General features: G+C 41.6%; 1 protein-coding gene across 1 annotated transcript; it reads left to right on the forward strand.

The window, feature by feature from the left end:
* The first annotated feature begins 1,098 nt into the window (after positions 1-1,098).
* On the forward strand, positions 1,099-12,286 carry UTP15 (UTP15 small subunit processome component). Its single transcript, XM_086479404.1, has 12 exons — positions 1,099-1,188; positions 1,711-1,803; positions 1,888-2,072; positions 3,175-3,353; positions 4,157-4,282; positions 4,904-5,039; positions 6,206-6,290; positions 9,760-9,909; positions 10,135-10,236; positions 10,440-10,573; positions 11,074-11,132; positions 11,639-12,286. Exons 1-12 carry the CDS (start codon positions 1,099-1,101, stop codon positions 11,860-11,862), a joined length of 1,563 nt encoding a protein of 520 aa, XP_086335530.1. The 3' UTR covers positions 11,863-12,286.
* The last annotated feature ends 5,959 nt before the right edge of the window (positions 12,287-18,245 follow it).

An 18,245-nucleotide genomic window follows, 5' to 3' on the forward strand; every position in this document is an offset into this window, starting at 1 on the left:
TGTTTGAACAGCCTGCAACTGAACACAGGTAACGTAGGTTAACAGCATTCTGGTGAAGTAATGCATAAAAATACACCAAACTTGGCTTCATTTAAGGTTATGGCATTTGACTTTGATAGTCAAAACCCTGGTGAAATACTAATCTTACTGCAGTCACAAGCTATTGACCAAATGTTTCGTTTAAATTTTATCACAATGATATTTAAGCCAAATTCTGTAATGAAGCCAGCAGGAGTTTCATCTAAGCGACATTTCAAAGTATTAGTCTGATTGCAACAAAAAACCCCACCACAACCAACAACGTTTATACCAAGACAGGAACAAGCCATAAGGAGATTACTTCATTACCTAAAAACATTAGACCTGAAGAAAAAGTCAAAGTGACATTATGTTCCTTTATGACTCTAAGTCTCTTCATAACCCAAGTAAAATAAAAGGCTTCTACCACGCACGGAAGAAAATGACAAACCCCTTTTAGACCTGTAACAGTAGAACACTCCAGAATACCCGGCACTTTTCTGGAAGCCTAACGCTGGGTCGGGCGGCGCGGCCTGGCCTGGCCTGGCCTGGCCTGGCGCCGCGCCCTCCCCACGCTGCAGGCCACCGGCTTCAGGACGAAAGGCCCGAGGGCGGGCTGCTGCGGCGCCGATACCGCCTTCCACGGACGCTGCGGAGCATCCGCCGCCGGGGAACCCCTCCGGCAGAGCGGGCCCACGGGCCCACTGCCGGCTGCCCCCGCTCACCTGGGCGCCCCCACTCCGTCCGCCGCCGCGAAGGAGGAAGTGACGCCTTACTGCCCCGCCGCGGTGGCCGTTGGCTAGGAAGGGTCGCCCCCTGATGACGCCTGTCCACGTGAGCGTGTAGGCTCCCCTCGAGGCAGGCGTGGGGATCGCCATAGCTGCCGCGGCGGCGGGGCGTAGCGAGGCCTTGGCCCCCTGAGGCGGCGCGGGTGGCGCGGCCCGCCCCGAGCTCCTCCCGGAGAGCCGTACCCCCGGCCCGGGCCCGCCGGCGGGAGGGCGACTCGGCGGCGGCCGCCGCTCCCTGAGGAGGCGCCGCACGGGCCTTCGCCTCGCCGGGCGGTCCTTCTCCTGCTCAGCCATGGCCACCTACAAACCGGTGGTGGTTCAGGCGGTCCCCAAGCTCGGTGAGAAGATCACGCAGGACACGGTGTACTGGCGGGGCTACAAGGTAGGCGGCAGCCCCCCGCGGCGCGGGGCCTTGGGACAGCGGGCCGGCCTCTGTGCTCCGTGCCCGGCGGGGGTCTGCTCTCGGGCCCGAGCGTGTGCTACCAGCGCCTGCGGCACCTTGATACCGCCCTGAGACCTGTTAGACTGCTTTCTGGGAAACGACGCTGACTTGTGCCTCGAAGTGGCCCAACAGACGTAGTTGTTGTCCTAGAAGATTTATTTTTACTGCTTCCGCGAGACTAATCAAAGTATTTTTGAACATGCGTGAGTGAATAAGGATGTTTTTTTCCTTAAAGGACATAAATAAGGGGTCCATTGTAACGTGAGAATTGGGGAAAAAAAAAAAAAAAAAGGGCAGAAGTAGCCTAGCAGAAGAGAAACTCTATAGGATTGTATTTAAAAAATTATTTGTTTCTAAATGGAGTTTTGAGCTGTCTGTAGGAAGACTAGGTTTTGTTTTGCTGTTTTCCCTTTTGATAGTGTGCTGATGTGTATCTAATGATCTTTGTCACAATTATTTTAGACACCTGTTCAGATTAAGGAATTTGGTGCAGTAAATAAAGTTGACTTCTCCCCAGTTCCTCCATATAACTATGCTGTCACAGCCTCTTCAAGGGTAAGTGGTTTTTCTGAGGTTTTTACGTTCTTATCCTTCAGTTGGTATCGTGTGAGCAAACTTAATGTCTTCTTGTTTTGGTAGATCCACATTTATGGTCGTTACTCTCAAGAACCGATCAAAACGTTTTCTCGCTTCAAAGATGCTGCTTATTGTGCCACATACAGAGATGATGGCAACCTGCTAGTTGCTGGCAGCGAGGAAGGGAGCATTCGCCTCTTTGACATCAGTGGAAGAGCACCGCTGAGACAGTTTGAGGGTCATACAAAGTAAGACAGTGTTGTTTTTTTCTTTTTGTGCATAAGCTTGTTTGCTGTATTTGTATATGTCTTCTTTGCATGTCTGGTTAATACTAGTCTGTGTTTCTTGCAACTATCTCACGTAGATCTTACTGAAAAGTAGATTTTAAAATTTAATTCAAATTTGAGTGATTTTTAAAATAAATTCTAAATACAAATTGAGTACATGAAAGAATACATACATTTGCTAATTCAGGTATGTGTCTGTTAATATGTCGTGTAGATATAGTCTTGTGACTGTGTGGCACTGATAAGCACATTTTATTTGATGCTGGCAGGAAAAGAGTTCTAAAAAGTGGCTAAACGAAAACAGTGAAGAGTAGGAATCCTTTAAAAAAAAACAAAACAGGAAAAGGATGTGATGGTGGAGTGGGGTTGGAGTGGGGAAGGAGTTAGGAGTTCTGATGTACCAGTGAGAAGACGACAGTGGTAATGCTTAGATTAAACAGATTGATGTGCTGTGGAAGACCAATACATGTTTTATCTATCTAGAACAACAACAAACCCCCTTTCACTGGGAAGCATACAGGCAGACCTTAGGAGTGTTTCTGTTTGAGGTCTGTGTTTGTAGATCAGGTATTAATTTATGTCCTAACCACTAGGTTAACTGTAAAAAGATTTAGGGTATCTGTGTTTTCTGTCAGTCATTCTCTGCTGATAATACAGATTTAAACAGTGATTTTAAAGGACAAGAAGAATGTCCAGCCCAGTCATACTTAAAATTCACTATTATATATTTTTTTCTAAAGGACAGTGCTAGTACACAGTCTTCTAAGTAACAGATGCAGAATTTACAGCTTTTCAATGAGCCTCTAGTAGACCTGTAAAACTTTTAAGGCAGATTATATCAGTGCTTAGGTAAGCTTAAGATAAGCTCTATCAGCATGACCATCTTCTGGCTGGAAATTAAAACCTCTTTTAGATTTTATGCATCTAAAGTGAGGCTTTGTACCTTCAAACAGTAAACACTGCACTTTTAAGTTAGAGAGAATAATAAGCTCTTCATACAGACTAACTTTTCTGGAAAAAAGTATGTATTTTAACTTTGGGTATTGTGGACTTTGGTTTCTAGACCTGTTCATGTAGTGGGTTTCCTGTTTGATAAATACCGAGTATTTTCTGGTGGTGATGATTATTCGTCAAATTTGTGGGATATTCCGAATGCTACAGAAATCGTCTCATATAGTGAACATACTGACTATGTGAGATGCGGCTGCGCAAGTAAAGTGAATGCAGATGTCTTTATAACAGGTTTGTTTTTATTTTTTATATACACTTTTTTTGGATTGAATTGAAGAAAAATGCAGAAAGATAGTTTTTGATGCAGTAGGATCTTGTTTATTATATTTTGAACATGCAGAATCTGTCTTCCTACTCAGTGCCTACTGTATTTTTTTCTTTTTGCTTGTTTTCTAAGCTTGACACTGATATTTGTAGGGAAACTGAGTGAACTAACTTTTAACATTTTTGCTTTAGCCTATTTGGGTTAACAGGACTGTTCTGTCTGGCCTTTGTTTTAGGAAAATTGGGATTGACTGAAGTGTTTTATCAGGTTTCTGGAGGAGGACACTAATTCCATTGTAGTTTGTACAGCCCCAAACTGTCAGACTCAAAAATGAAAGGTTGTGTGAAAAGAGTTATTAGAAAGCAGTTGCTTTCGGTTTTCCTAGCGGTAGATTTCTATGGTAATCTGTGGTAAATTGCTATAAAAATAATAGTATTCCTTACTTCAGGAGGCACAGGAGACTAGGTTTCATCAGGTTGCCTGATACTTTTTGTAATAAATAAATTTGATTAATGGAAGGGAAATAAAATTAAGAATTAAATTACTTTTGAGGCCTGATACGTTGCTAGAATGAGAAGGGCTAGAATTAGAAGACTTAGTTGCCTTAAGGCTGTAAATTAACCAAGGTAAACCACAAGGTGTTCTAAGTGTATGGTTTACGACTGTTTCCGTTTGACAGGAGCTCCTTTTAGATCGTAGGACGTGGCTGTTTTATTTCCTGAAATAATTGAAATTATGAAACTGAAGCTATTTATGGTGTTGTTTACAGGTTCCTATGATCACACTGTGAAATTATTTGATGCACGAACAAAAAGTAGTGTCATGACAATAGAACATGGCCAGCCTGTGGAGAGCGTCCTTCTGTTCCCTTCTGGTGGGCTTCTAGTATCTGCAGGTATTTCAATAAAATCAGATTTCTTTTCTGTGGCCCTAATTTGAGAAATACTTTGTCTGCTTCTTTCTTGTGTGTTGTTTGCTGTTGATAATGAAGTGGTCAGTGGTGTAACAGCTGGATTTCTCAAAGATCTTCTTTGGGAATCTCGTGTTCTGGAGGGTGAAGGTAGAGGTCTTTTTGTCTCTGATTTGACTTTCTTTTAGTTGGTCAAAAAAAAAAAAGGACATTTTTAATGACAAGATAATTAGCCCAGTACTAAAGTGAAGGAATGAACGTACAAAGATGGGACTGTATCTTTCTCTTAATGGTGACAAGGTTTTTAGACTTTTCTTGCCATTGCATCAGAGGTCTTGTAACCCAGTGGTATATAGATTTTTTTAAAAATTTTTTTTTTGGCAAGGGGTATGTTGGATCGTTCAGCTATGCCTGCAGAATGGCCTAAGAAAGAGCAGGCTTGTAATGTGTCTTGTTCCTGGAGATAGTCATAATGGATGGGGATGGTGAGTAGGTACAGACAACTCCATGTTATGAAGGAGGCACTGTATCACTCTGTGAAAACTTCTCCAGTGACCTGTAAATGAGTACATACATCAAATTGTTTTGTGTGCTTCCTTCTTACAGGAGGTCGATATGTCAAAGTTTGGGATGTACTAAAAGGCGGACAATTACTAGTTTCACTTAAAAATCACCATAAAACTGTAACTTGTTTATGCCTGAACAGCTCTGGTCAAAGGTTATTGTCAGGATCCCTGGACAGGTTAGTATATTTCATGGCTTTGTTGTGATTTAAATTCTTCAGGACTTTTTTCCTTTGAAAGTTATTATACATCATTGTGAATCTGTGCATGTTTTTGGGCTTAAACACTTTTAACTGTTAAGAGGTATAACTTACTTGAAAACATGTCTTTGGGCCAAGGTACCTACTGTGGTATAAGTTAGTCTTTTCCTTTTATTAGCTTGAATGTCAGTAAAGGTTGCATGTGCCGTTTGGGAATGCATATGAACTTCTGAATAAGCATTCATTTTTCGGAATCTCTAAACTGATCTTTGCTGTCTCTGTAAAGTAACTGTTCTTAACTTTAATACAGTTTAAATATCTTAAAGTGTATCAGTATTCACCTTAAAGAGCCTGGGTTTTGTGTCTGTGTGCTACTGCTTTTTGTACTGAAGATGCACAGGTGACATGTGTCCTCCTTGTTTTTTTTCCTTTTTTGTTTGTTTGTTTGTTTGCGTTGAGTTGCTCAGTACCGGTACTCAATCTGTTGTCTCTGAGACATTACAAATATGAAGTGATCGGAAACGACAGCGGTCTGTTTCTTTCCTCACTCCCTCCTGTACTTCCTAGGCTTCCTCAGGCTTTGTGATTACAAAGCATAAGCTGAAGGATCACACTAGCTGTGCAGCTATTTGTCATTCGGTGCTCACAACAGTAAAGTTTATACTTGTAAGATAATATTTTGTTTTCCCAGTTGTTAAGTATTTCCTACCTTCAACCAAATGATTAAAGAGCAGACAGATGCAAGAATATCTATGGATTTACTTCCATAAATTGTCAATAGATCTTACATTTAAACTTTAAGAACAAATTTGAAGAAATGGTGTCTTAGTGTTTCCTAATAAGCAGTGCTGAAGTCGGGTAGTTGCTACATCTGTCTGCAATTTCTTCTTTTGTCCTTGCCCCATTTTCATCTTTTTTTGGGTAAGAGTAATCCTTTCTTAAGTTTTGTGTATCTTCTTTTAAAAGAACCTTTCTGTTGCAGGCCATGTCATAATCAAGAAGATTAGTGGTAGTTTGAAGAATGCTTTGTGTAAATGTTCAAGTTTCCTTAAATGATCTATAGAAGTTGAGAGTGATGAAATTCCTGTGAAGTGTCTACAGAAAGGCTTTAGTAATGAGATTTTAATCATTACTCTTCTGTATAGGCATGTGAAGATTTACAGTACTACCTCCTACAAAGTCGTCCACAGCTTTAACTATGCAACATCCATCCTCAGTCTTGCATTGTCGGTAAGTGCATTAGAAATCTTTTTAGACAAGGTAATTACTGATACCTTTTAAGTCACTTTTAAGTAATTCTAAGTAAGAATGCTGTACATGCAAAGTAGGATGACTGAATATATTCCTCAGTAAAAAATGCATTAAGTTGTTTTACAGTTAATACATTCAAATATTGGATGTTGCCTGATTAGATCTGTACAAGATTGTGTGTTTATCAAAGACAGTATGTATCACAGGGGAAGTATTCTGTTTAGAAGGGATGTCTTCTGACGTTATTGTACTGATTTTTTGCCTTTCAGAAGCCTTGTGATTTCTCTTGTGTGGTAAAAGAAAAAAGTAGTTAATTTGTTGAGGAATTTAGAATAAAATGAACCTATCTTAAAAGTTGTTGCTGTCAGGTTGGTATGAGGAAGAAAAGAGGAGAGGGCCTGAGCTATGAGCATAAACAAACTTGTTTGCCAAGGCATGAATCTTAGAATGATTAGGTTGGAAGAGACCTCTAAGATCATCAAGTCCGTCTTACTGTCTTCGAAACAGAAAACAAAGACTGATTTCTCTGAAACATTTGAGTTCAAATGGGTAAGTGGCCTGCTGGCCAGAAATTTGGAGACTAACACCACTTTTTAAAACAATGCTGTCATCATGTAATCACCCTTTTATGTAGCCTCTGAAGGACATGTAAAAGGGACTGTGAGGGATCTTTACTACCTTGGCTACTTTACTGTTTTCCTGCTCTTCTGGAACCTAGGAGGGGATATGTATGAAGAGGATGTCTTCCTTTCTTCATTTCCTCTAGGGAGCTGGAGCTAAATGAGTTTTGGATTACTTTGTTTGAGCTGAAGAATGCAGAACCGAAAAAGCTCCATATCCTTTAAGCCTCTACAGCAGCTGCAAAATGTGCAATGCCTGCAGATTGGCATCTCTAGAGCTGTGTATATGTCTTTTGCACCATAACCTTTTGTTTCCTGTTGACTAAAACCCTTGAATTTTAAATGATCGTATGAGAATGTAAGACTGGCTCTACTGGGTCAAACCAAAGGCCGGTCTAATTCCAGATGCTGTTTCCAACTGTAGCCGTAAGTAGATGTGTATGGAAAACTATAACAGGGCAAGTGTGTATGATAAGTTTCCTGATATTCTCTAAAACTCCAAACTCATTTTCAGATGAGCAGTTAGCTCGTCAGAGTGTAATTTCTGTATAATTCAAAGAATTTATCTTGCAGAAACCTGCTTAGTCTCTCCTTGAGCTTGGACAAACTTGTAACCTTCGCTGGTTTTCTTGACAAGGAGTTCTGCATTTCTGGTACTTACGTGAAGAATTGTCTGCTTTTGTTCCATTTGAACCTTCATTAGCTTCATTTGATGCCCCTAAATGAGACATTGACCAGCTGATCTGCATCAATACCTGTCAAAATTCCTTAGGCTTTTATCATATCCCTCCTCAATTGTCTTTTTTTTTTTTTCCCCATGCTGAAGAGCTCTGTCTCAAATCAAGCCGATCTTTGATTCTCTTTGGAGTTTCTTTTGTTCTGAATCTGCTACTGTTTTATTGAGAGTGACTTGCATAGGATTTAAGATGTGGATAAACAATGGATTTATGCAGTGGCATAATGTGACTTCTTAGTTTTTATTTCTTCTGTAGTAATTCTTAACACTTTTTCTCTCTCTTTTTTTTTTTTTTTTTCCTAACCAGCAGCATTCAGCCAATGTTTAATGGTTTCATAGAATTATCTGTTAATAGTAACAAGTCAGAACTCACCATTTTATATGTGAAGTCAGTATTTTTCTCTGGTGCATCATTAAAAATTATAACCTTTAGCACCAAATACATGCCACCTTTGTTATGTAGGTGAAATTATACATGTGACTGGTATTTTGAACAACTTTCACTTGTTTCTCAAAATTCTGCTGTTCCATGGTAGCTTTCTCATCGGTGGTGTTCCTGTCTGCTGTATGGCACGTAATAGCCAAAGGCAGTTGTACGCCATTAAAAAACCCAAAACCTGTCATAGTTTATACTTAACAGAAGGATATTAATACATATTTGAGTGTGCTTCGCTAGTCAGGCTGTAGTCCCTCTAGGTATTTGTTAAAGGTTGATTAGATGGATAATATTGCTTATGATCATAGCCTTGAAGCTGTCTCTGTTTTGAATAAGGTGTTTGACCATGGGACCTCATAGAGGTGCCTTCTGGCTTAAGTTATTCTATGATACTGTTATTAGAGCCTTATCATGAAGTGTAAAAATTTAAAAATCTCCATGGTTGTGGTGGGTTGACCCTGGCCAAAATGCCAGGTGCCCACCAAAGCCACTCTATCACTCCCCCTCCTTAACTGGACAGGAGAGAGGAGAGGAAAAAAAAAAAAACAACAGGCTTGTGGGGTTGAGATAAGGACAGGGAGATCACTCAGCATTTACTGTCACGGGCAAAACAGACTCCATTAAAGGAAAAGTGTAATATATTGCCAATTAACTCAGAGAGGGGTAATGAGAAATAAACCCAAATCTTAAAACACCTTCCCCCCACCCCTCCCTCCTTTCCTGGGCATAACTTTGATCTTGATTTTCCTCCCTCCTCCCCCCAGCGGCACAGGGGGAAAACAGGGAATGGGGGTTGGGGTCAGTTCATCACACTGTTGTTTTCTGCCGCTTCTTCCTCCTCAGGGGGAGGACTCCTCACATGTTTCCTCTGCTCCAATGTGGGGTCCCCCTCACGGGAGAAAGTCCTCCATGACTTCTCCAACGTGAGTCTTCCCACGAGTTCAGTTCTTCATGAACTGCTCCAGCGTGGGTCTCCTCCATGGGGTGCAGTCCTTCAGGAACCAACTGCTCCAGCGTGAGCCCCCCTCACGGGGTCTCTAGCAGCAAACCTGCTCCAGCGTGGGCTTCTCTCTCTCCACGGGCCACAGGTCCTGCCAGGAGCCTGCTCCGATGCAGGCTTCCCGCGGGGTCACAGCTTCCTTCAGGCATCCACCTACTCCGGCGTGGGGGCCCTCCACGGGGTGTAGGCAGTCATCTGCTCCACCGCCCATGGGCTGCAGGGGGACAGCCTGCCTCACCGTGGTCTTCACCACAGGCCACAGGGGAATCGCTGCTCCGGCGCCTGGAGCATCTCCTCCCCCTCCTTCTGCACTGACTGGGTGTCTGCAGGACGTTTCTCTCACATATTCTCACTCCTCTCACTCGCTGCAATTACTGCTGCACAACAAGGGGTTTTTTCACTCTCTTAAATACGTTATCACAGAGGCAAAAAACGCTGTCGCTGATGGGCTCGGCCTTGGCCAGCGGCGGGTCCGTCTTAAAGCCGGCTGGCATTGGCTGCATCCGACATAGGGGAAACTTGTAGCAGCTTCTCACAGAAGCCACCCCTGTAACCCCCCCGCTACCAAAACCTTGCCACGCAGACCCGTTACAATGGTAAAGCATGGATAATGGAATAAAACACTAGGTTCCTAACCTGTGATTTCTTCTTTTTAGCCTGAAGATGAAACCATAGTTGTAGGCATGACCAATGGGGTGCTAAATGTTAAACATAGGAAACCTGAAGAAAAGAAAGAAAAATCTCAAAAGAAGAGACAACCAGCATATAGAACCTATGTGAAAGGAAGAACTTACATGCCAAAACAGGTATAGGGGGGTGAGAAAATGTATACTGAAGCACTCTGCAAAATTTATTTTTTTTTTTTTTTAAATTTCTTTCTTTTTTTTTTCTTTTTTTTTTTTTTTTGGAGTGTGCCAAGTTGAAGAAAGGGAAGGGAGAGAAGTACAGAGACATAAGCTTGTTCATGATAGTACATCTAACCCATTGTGTGTCTGTGGGTGTCTTATTCTGAGCTTGTCTTTCCATTCTAGGAAGATTTCTGTGTCAGTAAGCCTGTAAAACGTGTTTTGAGGAAATATGACAAGCTGCTGAAGAGCTTTCAGTCTTCCAAGGCCCTTGATGCAGTTCTGGAGGTAGGGCATTGGTTTTTGTCTTCTCAGAGTTGCCTGCTGTCATCTGATGTGGATTTTTTCTGTATGTCAAACGAGTTTTATTTCAGTGTGTAACTAGAAAGGAATCAAACTTGTCTGGGTTCTGTTTTGGTTTTGCTGATACCATCCCTGTTTTGTGTGTAAAGATGTTGCTTTGGTACTAAGCTGTTGTTATATGTGTCCAGCCACCTATCAGGCTTTATACTCCTGAAGTTACGGTTGCAGTCATGCAGGAACTACATCGCAGAGGAACACTGAGGAGTGCGCTTGCAGGCCGAGATGAGAAGCAAATCAATCTCCTTCTTACCTTTGTGGCAAGGTATTATTTTAACCTGAGTTCTCTCTGACTGTGTTGAGACCTATAGTTCTTAGTACCTTTTGCCATAGAGCCTCAACAGACCACTAGTGGAACTCTTGAAATCTCACATGCCCTCTGCTTTCTGATATCAAGGTCTGGGACAGTACTGAAGTAGTTTACCTGTTAGCACAAAATTTTGCTGATAGTATGAGAAAGTATATTTTACTTCTTTGCCAGACGTTTTATCCTTAGTCTATTGTTTTCTGTATCCTTGATGAAACTCCTGTCTTCATGTACCTAAGACTTTTGCCAGTCCTCCAACCCCCACTGCCTTCCTGAAAGGAGGAGGGTGAATACCACACATGTAGGTTTTTTTGACTCTCATCTCTGACCTCTGTTCTGAGTTGTCTTTTCATGAAGAAAAAGTTTTATGTATGTGTGTATGAGAAAGCTGCTTGTTGGTAGGAGAAGGAGTGCAGTTTGCAAAACCAGTAAAATTGGGATGTCTTCTAATTTTGCAGGCGTGTGATTGAACCTAGATTTACTCCTGTACTAGTGACTGTTGCAGATATGATCACTGGTAAGTACAACACAAAAAAGATTCTGCAAGACACATAGCTAGCTTGGGAATAAGGTAAAAAGTGCTGCATTTTTAAGTAACCGAACCTTTATGGGTTTGTTTATAAGTATGAACTCAGTGTTAAGATAATGATCCGAAAAGATATACTGCCAGATAACTTTGACTGCAGTTAGTATCTGATTTGCACCGGCTGCAGGAAGCTCCTCATGGTCTCGAAGTATCTTTGATGTTTCTATTCTTACATAGTACAAGTAACTTCTCCTTCTCCACTGAGGTAAAAAATAGTATTTGAGGTTGTAAAAGCTTCTGTTTCTGTTAGTTTGACTTACTGTTACTGTGAGTGCATACCAATAATTAACACTGTTTTCAGAACACCATTAAAAGTTGTCTTACCTGTCCACAATGTTGGACTTGTGCCAGACTCCTTAAAAGCATCTCTAGCTAGCTAATGTAATTTTCACGCTTTTATAGGTATGTGGATTCTTAACTGGCTTTTTTCTTCACAGACATTTATCAGCCTGTGGTTGGGCAGTCGGCGATTGTTGATAGACAGTTCTTGAAACTTCAGGAGGCCATAGGAAAAGAGATTGACTATCAAGAGGAACTACTAGAAGTTTTGGGAATGATGGATACACTGTTTGCTACTTTTACTAAGAAAAGAGCTACTTACCTAGAAGAGAACAAAAGTAATGGTCTTGCAGAGACCATTGAAACTAATACGAGCAACTGACTGACAGCCATGACAACGAATTGTCACAAAAATAATGTGGACTTAAAATACATGACCTGCTCTCCTGGTAATTTTTTATACTATAATAGTGACTTTCAAAGTAAGCCCCTCTGTTGAAGTTCTGTCTTCCAAACTGTGTTTCTGAATAGGCTGAATTACTGAAGACAGAGAAGGAAGGATATTTTCAAGATTTTCCACACAATGTTTTCCGAAGAGTTGAATTCTAAAGTCTTATTACAAAATTATGTAACTTTTAAAGACTGTTTTATGTATCCAATACTAAGTCATTATTTGATTTAGAGAAACAGTCAACAATTTTCAGTTTTTATTTACCAGAAAGTAATTGAGGTTTGTCTAATTTGTATGTGTCACTGTCCTTATTTAAGGTTAATAACCCATCTCACATACTTGGATATAGGTATAAAACCACCCGTGCATTTGATAAAACTTGTCTACATTGTGTTTTCTCTCACTGCATCATCTCCATTTCAGACTTCCAAGAAAACAAGTGCATGCTTATGTATATGGAAAAATGTGTTTAGTTTTTTAAATAGTGCGTATACATTTATGAATTACAATTATCTAGAAAATAGATTTTTTTTTTCTTCTAAAGGGAAATTGATTCAAATGAAATTAAGGTAGAATCATTTTGGTTGGAAAAGACCTTGAAGATCATTAGGTCCAACCATTATCCTAACACTACCCAGCCCCCCACTAAACCATGTCCCTAAGCACCACCTCTATACTTCTTTTGAACACCTCAAGGGATGGCGACTCCACCACCTCCCTGAGCAGCCTGACCACTCTTTCAGGGAAGAAATTTTTCCTAATACCCAATCTAAATCTCCCCTGGCACAACCTGAGGCCATTTCCTCTTGTCCTGTTACTTGGGAGAAGAGACCAACATTGGCCTCACTACAGTCTCCTTTCAGGTAGTTGTAGAGAGCGATAAGGTCTCCCCTCAGCCTCCTCTTCTCCAGGCTGAACAGCCCCAGTTCCTTCAGCCGCCCCTCATCAGACCTGTTCTCCAGACCCCTCACCAGCTTCATTGCCCTTCTCTGGACACGCTCCAGCACCTCAGTGTCTTTCCTATACTGTGGTGCCCAAAACTGGACACCCTACTCAAGATGTGGTCTCATCAGTGCCCAGTACAGGGGCACGATCACCTCCCTGCTCCTGCTGGCCACACTATTGCTGATACAGGCCAGGATGCTGTTGGCCTTCTTGGCCACCTGGGCACACTGCTGGCTCATGTTCAGCCGGCTGTCGACCAGCACCCCCAGGTTCTTTTCTGCTGGGCAGCTTTCCAGCCACTCCTCCCCAAGCCTGTAGCGCTGCATGGGGTTGTTGTGACTCAAGTGCAGGACCCCGGCACTTGGCCTTGTTGAAGCTCATACAGTTGGCTTTGGCCCATCAGTCCAGCTTGTCCAGGTCCCTCTGTCGATCCTTCCTACCTTTGAGCAGATCAATACTCCCCCCCAGCTTGGTGTCGTCTGCAAACTTACTGAGGGAGCACTCAATCCCGTCATCCACATCATCAATAAAGATATTAAACAGACCAGTCCCAGTACTGAGCCCTGGGGGACACCGCTTGTGACCGGCCACCAGCTGGATTGAACTCCATTCACCACCACTCTCTGTGTTCAGCCATCCAGACAGTTTTTAACCCAGCTTAGTGTGCACCTGTCTAGGCCATGAGCTGCCAGCTTTCCTAGAAGAATGCTGTAGGAGACTGTATCAAAGCCTTACTAAAGTCCAGGTAGATGACATCCACAGCTAGGACCAGTGCTGTTTAATATCTTCGTTAATGACATAGACGGTGGGATCGAGTGAACCCTCAGCAAGTTTGCAGATGACATCAAGCTGAGTGGTGCAGTTGACATGCCTGAGGGACAGGTTGCCATCCAGAGGGACCTGGACAAGCTTGAAAAGTGAGCCCATGTGAACATCATGAAGTTCAACAAAGCTAAGTCCAAGGTCCTGCATCTGGGTCAGGGAAATCCCCAGTACCCCTACAGGCTGGGGGATGAAGGAATTGAGAGGAGCCTGGCAGAGAAGGACTCGGAGGACACTGGTGGCTAAAGAATTGGCTATGAGCCAACAGTGTGCACTCAGCTCAGAAAGGCAACTGTATCCTGGGCTGCATCAAGAGAAGCATGGCCAGCAGGTTGAGGGAGGGGATTCTTCCCCTCTGCTCTGCTCTGGTAAGGCCCCACCTGCGGTGCTGTGTTCAGCTCTGGGGCCGCCAGCACAAGAAAGGCATGGACCTGCTCAAGTGGGTCCAGAGGAGGGCCGCAAAGATGATCATGGGGCTGGAGCACCTCTCCTATAAGGACAGGCTGGGAGAGTTGGAGTTGTTGAGCCTGGAGAAGAGAAGGCTCTGGGGAGACCTTACTGCGGCCTTTCAGTACTTAAAGGGGGCCTCTAAGAAAGATGGGGGCAATCTTTTTAGCAGGGCTCATAGTGACAGGACAAGTAGTAATGGTTTTAAACTAAAAGAGGATAGATTTAGACAGGATATAAGGAAGGCATTTTTTACAATGATGGTGGTGAAACACTGGCATGGGTTGCCCAGAGAGGTGGTAGAAGCCCCATCCCTGGAAACATTCAAGGCCAGGTTGGACGGGGCTCAGAGCAACCTGATCTAATTAGAGATGTCCCTGCTCACTGCAGGGGGGATGGACTAGATGACCTTTAAAGGTCCCCTCCAACCCAAACTATTCTATGATTCTATGATCTTGTGGTAATTCGATTTATTATGATATTTACCATTCATGTTATTCTACCAAGTGAGTTTGCCACGGTAGAGCTGGAAACAGGTGCAAGATACCATCTACACAAATGGGAATCTGATCAAAACATGGAAAAACAAATGCTATTTAAGCTCTTAATTTCTAACAAGACTACTAAAATGAGATTTTGAAGACTTTCATCTGACTGGCCAAATGATTTTCTGCTACTTGAGTAGAAATATTTATTTGTATTACGACTTCTACTGGTTTCACTACTCCTGCATTGACAGCTAGTATTTGTGCAGGTGACACCTAGTCTGCTGGCCAAAATTGTCTGTTCTTTGTGTGTCTGCTCTTGTCTGTTACGAAAATTAATATTATTTCTTTTTTTGCCATCTGGTAAAATTTATTTTCATTATGCAAGTTTTTCTACAGTACCTGCATAATTAAGTTACAGAGCAGCCGGAATAGGATGCTGTTATTACCACTGTGGTGCCTGTTGTTAATTTCTGATTTTATTTAATTATAATATTAATATAAAACTTCAAATTTTGGCTTTTTTAATAGGCTACTTGTTGAATAAAATAGTAGGAAAAAGAGTTCTTTCAGGTAACCGTTTGCAGTGGCATCTCTGTGCTGGTAAATGTTTAAAAAGCATTAGTGCAGTGCCAAGCATGCATGTTTTTGTTTTACAGTTGAAAATTGAATTTATTTATATGAAAATGTATTTTTCCAGCAGTGCATTACCTTATACCCCAGAATCTACTATTTTGAAGCATCAAGGTGGAATGTCATGATCTGAAACAGTTAAAATAGTTAATTGTGCATTGGATTGGAAGGAATGTAATGCTGGATGTCCTGCTTGGGGAGAGGATATTCTTTATACTTTATATATTCTGCTTACACACAAAAGTGAGGATTTATTGCACATGGCATTGTCCTTGACTTCTAGGTAATTTGGGAATTACCAGGTTGATTTATCTTTGAAATATAGTTAAGAAATTATCTTTTCCCAGAGCAGACAGTTACAGACAAAAAGCGTGCCTGATACTTTTTTGACATCCTTTTCACCAGAAGCATTTTTGCAGCTGTTTATGAAAGTGGGAACACTTCTTTACCCCTGAATATTGTTACGGCTCAGGAGCATAGTTAGCATAGAGGGTTGCCAGAAAAGAGGCTTCTCTATTTAAATGCAACTAGAAATAGACTGGATTTTAAAAAGAACAGTAAATTCAGCACTTCTCTTTACTGTGGTCAGCCACCTGAATTACATGGGAGAAAGGGAGAGATGAGCTGGTTGGTCACTTGATTTTATCAAGCTTTCAACTGAACATTTCGCAGGAAAGACACTGATCTCTTTTCCCTGGACTAATTCTGCTAGTGAGTGAAACTTTTATTGCTAGATCACTTACACATTCTAACTTCTTGAGGGTGAATACCTTTGTGTTTCAACAGATACTCTTTGAAGACTGTGCTGCTAGAATTTGCTAAATTGTATTGCTTGAGTTGTTCAAAGTCAAGTAACTAATGATAAGAAAATAGAAAATACTGAAACATATATGGTCTAGTGTTATGATTCAGCTATGTAGAGTGTTTCAAAACTGAGAAACTGAAACAAGGTTATGAAAAGGAGAATCAGAGATAACATTGGTCTGTTGCTTGATGAGGTTGGTCAGCTGACAAATAGGGGCGTGGAAGTAGCGGAGACATTTAATGCCTTTCTCGCTTCTGTCTTCAACACCAATGATGGGCCCTGGGATCCCTGGCATCCTATGTTGGAAAACTGTGACTGAGGGGATGACAAACTCCCAGCCAACCCTGAACTTGTTTGAGACTTGCTGCTCCAGGTGGATGCACATAAATCTTGGGTTTGTGTCACTAGTATACACTGAGAAAAAGAGGATGCTCCCTCCCATGTGGGTGAGAGGCAGTAGTTCCATATTTCACTTGGGAGAAGGAGCAGAGTGCTAACGTAACCACGGGGTTATGTTATTAAATTGTCAGCCCCATCTTTGCCTTGCTGCTCAGGGAGTTGAATATGTGGGAGTGGAGGGGAAGGATAGCTACTAGATGAGCTCCCAAACCTCAACTATTTTGTGAGCTATCGTGCTGTTTCCCCAGCTGAAAGGGAACTTAAGATCTGGTAGGTTTGCTGCATCACCGTCTGAATTCACAAAAAGATGTTAAAGTGACTCTTATGAAGAAACTGATACATACACTTCTATTTTATCCTACATATCTTCGCTATCAAATGAAGTGAAAATAGATGATGATTATCTCTGGCTCTTGGAGATCTGGATTGATTAGGTATTGGGTTTCAGCTAGTATTACTGGCTTTCTCTGTACTTCTGATTAAAAACTGTTTTGTTGCTTATTACATCTTAGACATGTTCTTTTTGTTGTGCTGAAGTTGAACCGGTTGCATTTAAAGAATTGGTGTTTGGTCATGGAAGGCTTCTGAAACTGAAACAGTTTTATTTAATAGACACGGTTGTTCTTAGGTGGTTACAAAATGTAGTAGACTACAGTCTTCTGTGTAAATTGAAATAATGTGGTATACTTTTCTCCTTCCTAAATGGAACACTTTCTTGTTGTTTGCCATCATCATCTGCAACTTGTGTAACAATGTCATAAAGTGTATTTCCTTGCTCTGAAGTAATGCTGGGCTGTCAAGTGACCATTTGAAAAGTCATTTCACAACCCAATGTTTGTTTCACCATTTAGAAGTTTGTCATTGTAATGCAGTAAGCTTTGACACCTGCATACAGAAATACACACAGGATGAGGAATGGAGTGTGCTCACTCCCTTATTTAGCGTTATTAGCTGCACCTGGTGTTTGATAACCCATTAAGAATTTCAGTGATGAAGTCATAAGCAGCATCTCCCAGGTGGCTTTTTTATAGATTGTGTATGTTCACTGTCTTACACAGTTTAAAGACTAACTTCCAGGTGAATGAGGACATGACTCATTGCAAATGGAACTTTTTGATGGTCACATAGAAAGGGGCACTTACCTGGAGCCCAAACGACCAGTGAAACAGGGGTGTGTCACAACTTGAAAGGGTTACACATCCTGCAGGTGCATAGAGATCACAATGGTGGGTTTGCAGGATTCCTCAATACCCAAGCACTTGGAAGCTTTATTTCCTAAATTTCTTTACTGTTTTACAGATTACTACAAACAACCACTAACAAAGCAGGTATGCTTATGGTTAGTAAATTAAGTAGATACATATTACGAGTTCCTACAAAATTACTACCATTAAAGAAAATAAACATTTCAACAGTCACATCAATCAATATTAATAGCAATCAATAACAAAGCAAGTATATATCTCAGTATTACAGGCTGTTGCAAAATTACCACTAGTAAAGCCGCACATATACTTACAATTAATTACCTATTAGTACACACATAAGCTGATCACAGAATTTGGGCCAATGAAACAGAACCCAAAAGCAGGACCAAATGACAATGGGCGATGTCTTGCTTCAAAGATGATCTGCATCATGGACTTTGGAGGCAGCCAGGTGTTCTCAGCAAGGGTCTGATCTGTCTAGGAGATCTCACAGAAAAGGAAGTTCTCATAGAGAGAGGCTTTGTTTTGAATAAAAAGGAAGTTATTTTTGTATTGCAGACATAAGGAGGC

Source organism: Leptosomus discolor, chromosome Z, assembly GCF_034619465.1.
Source record: "Leptosomus discolor isolate bLepDis1 chromosome Z, bLepDis1.hap2, whole genome shotgun sequence".
In the NCBI taxonomy this organism is placed as follows: Eukaryota; Metazoa; Chordata; class Aves; order Leptosomiformes; family Leptosomidae; genus Leptosomus; species Leptosomus discolor.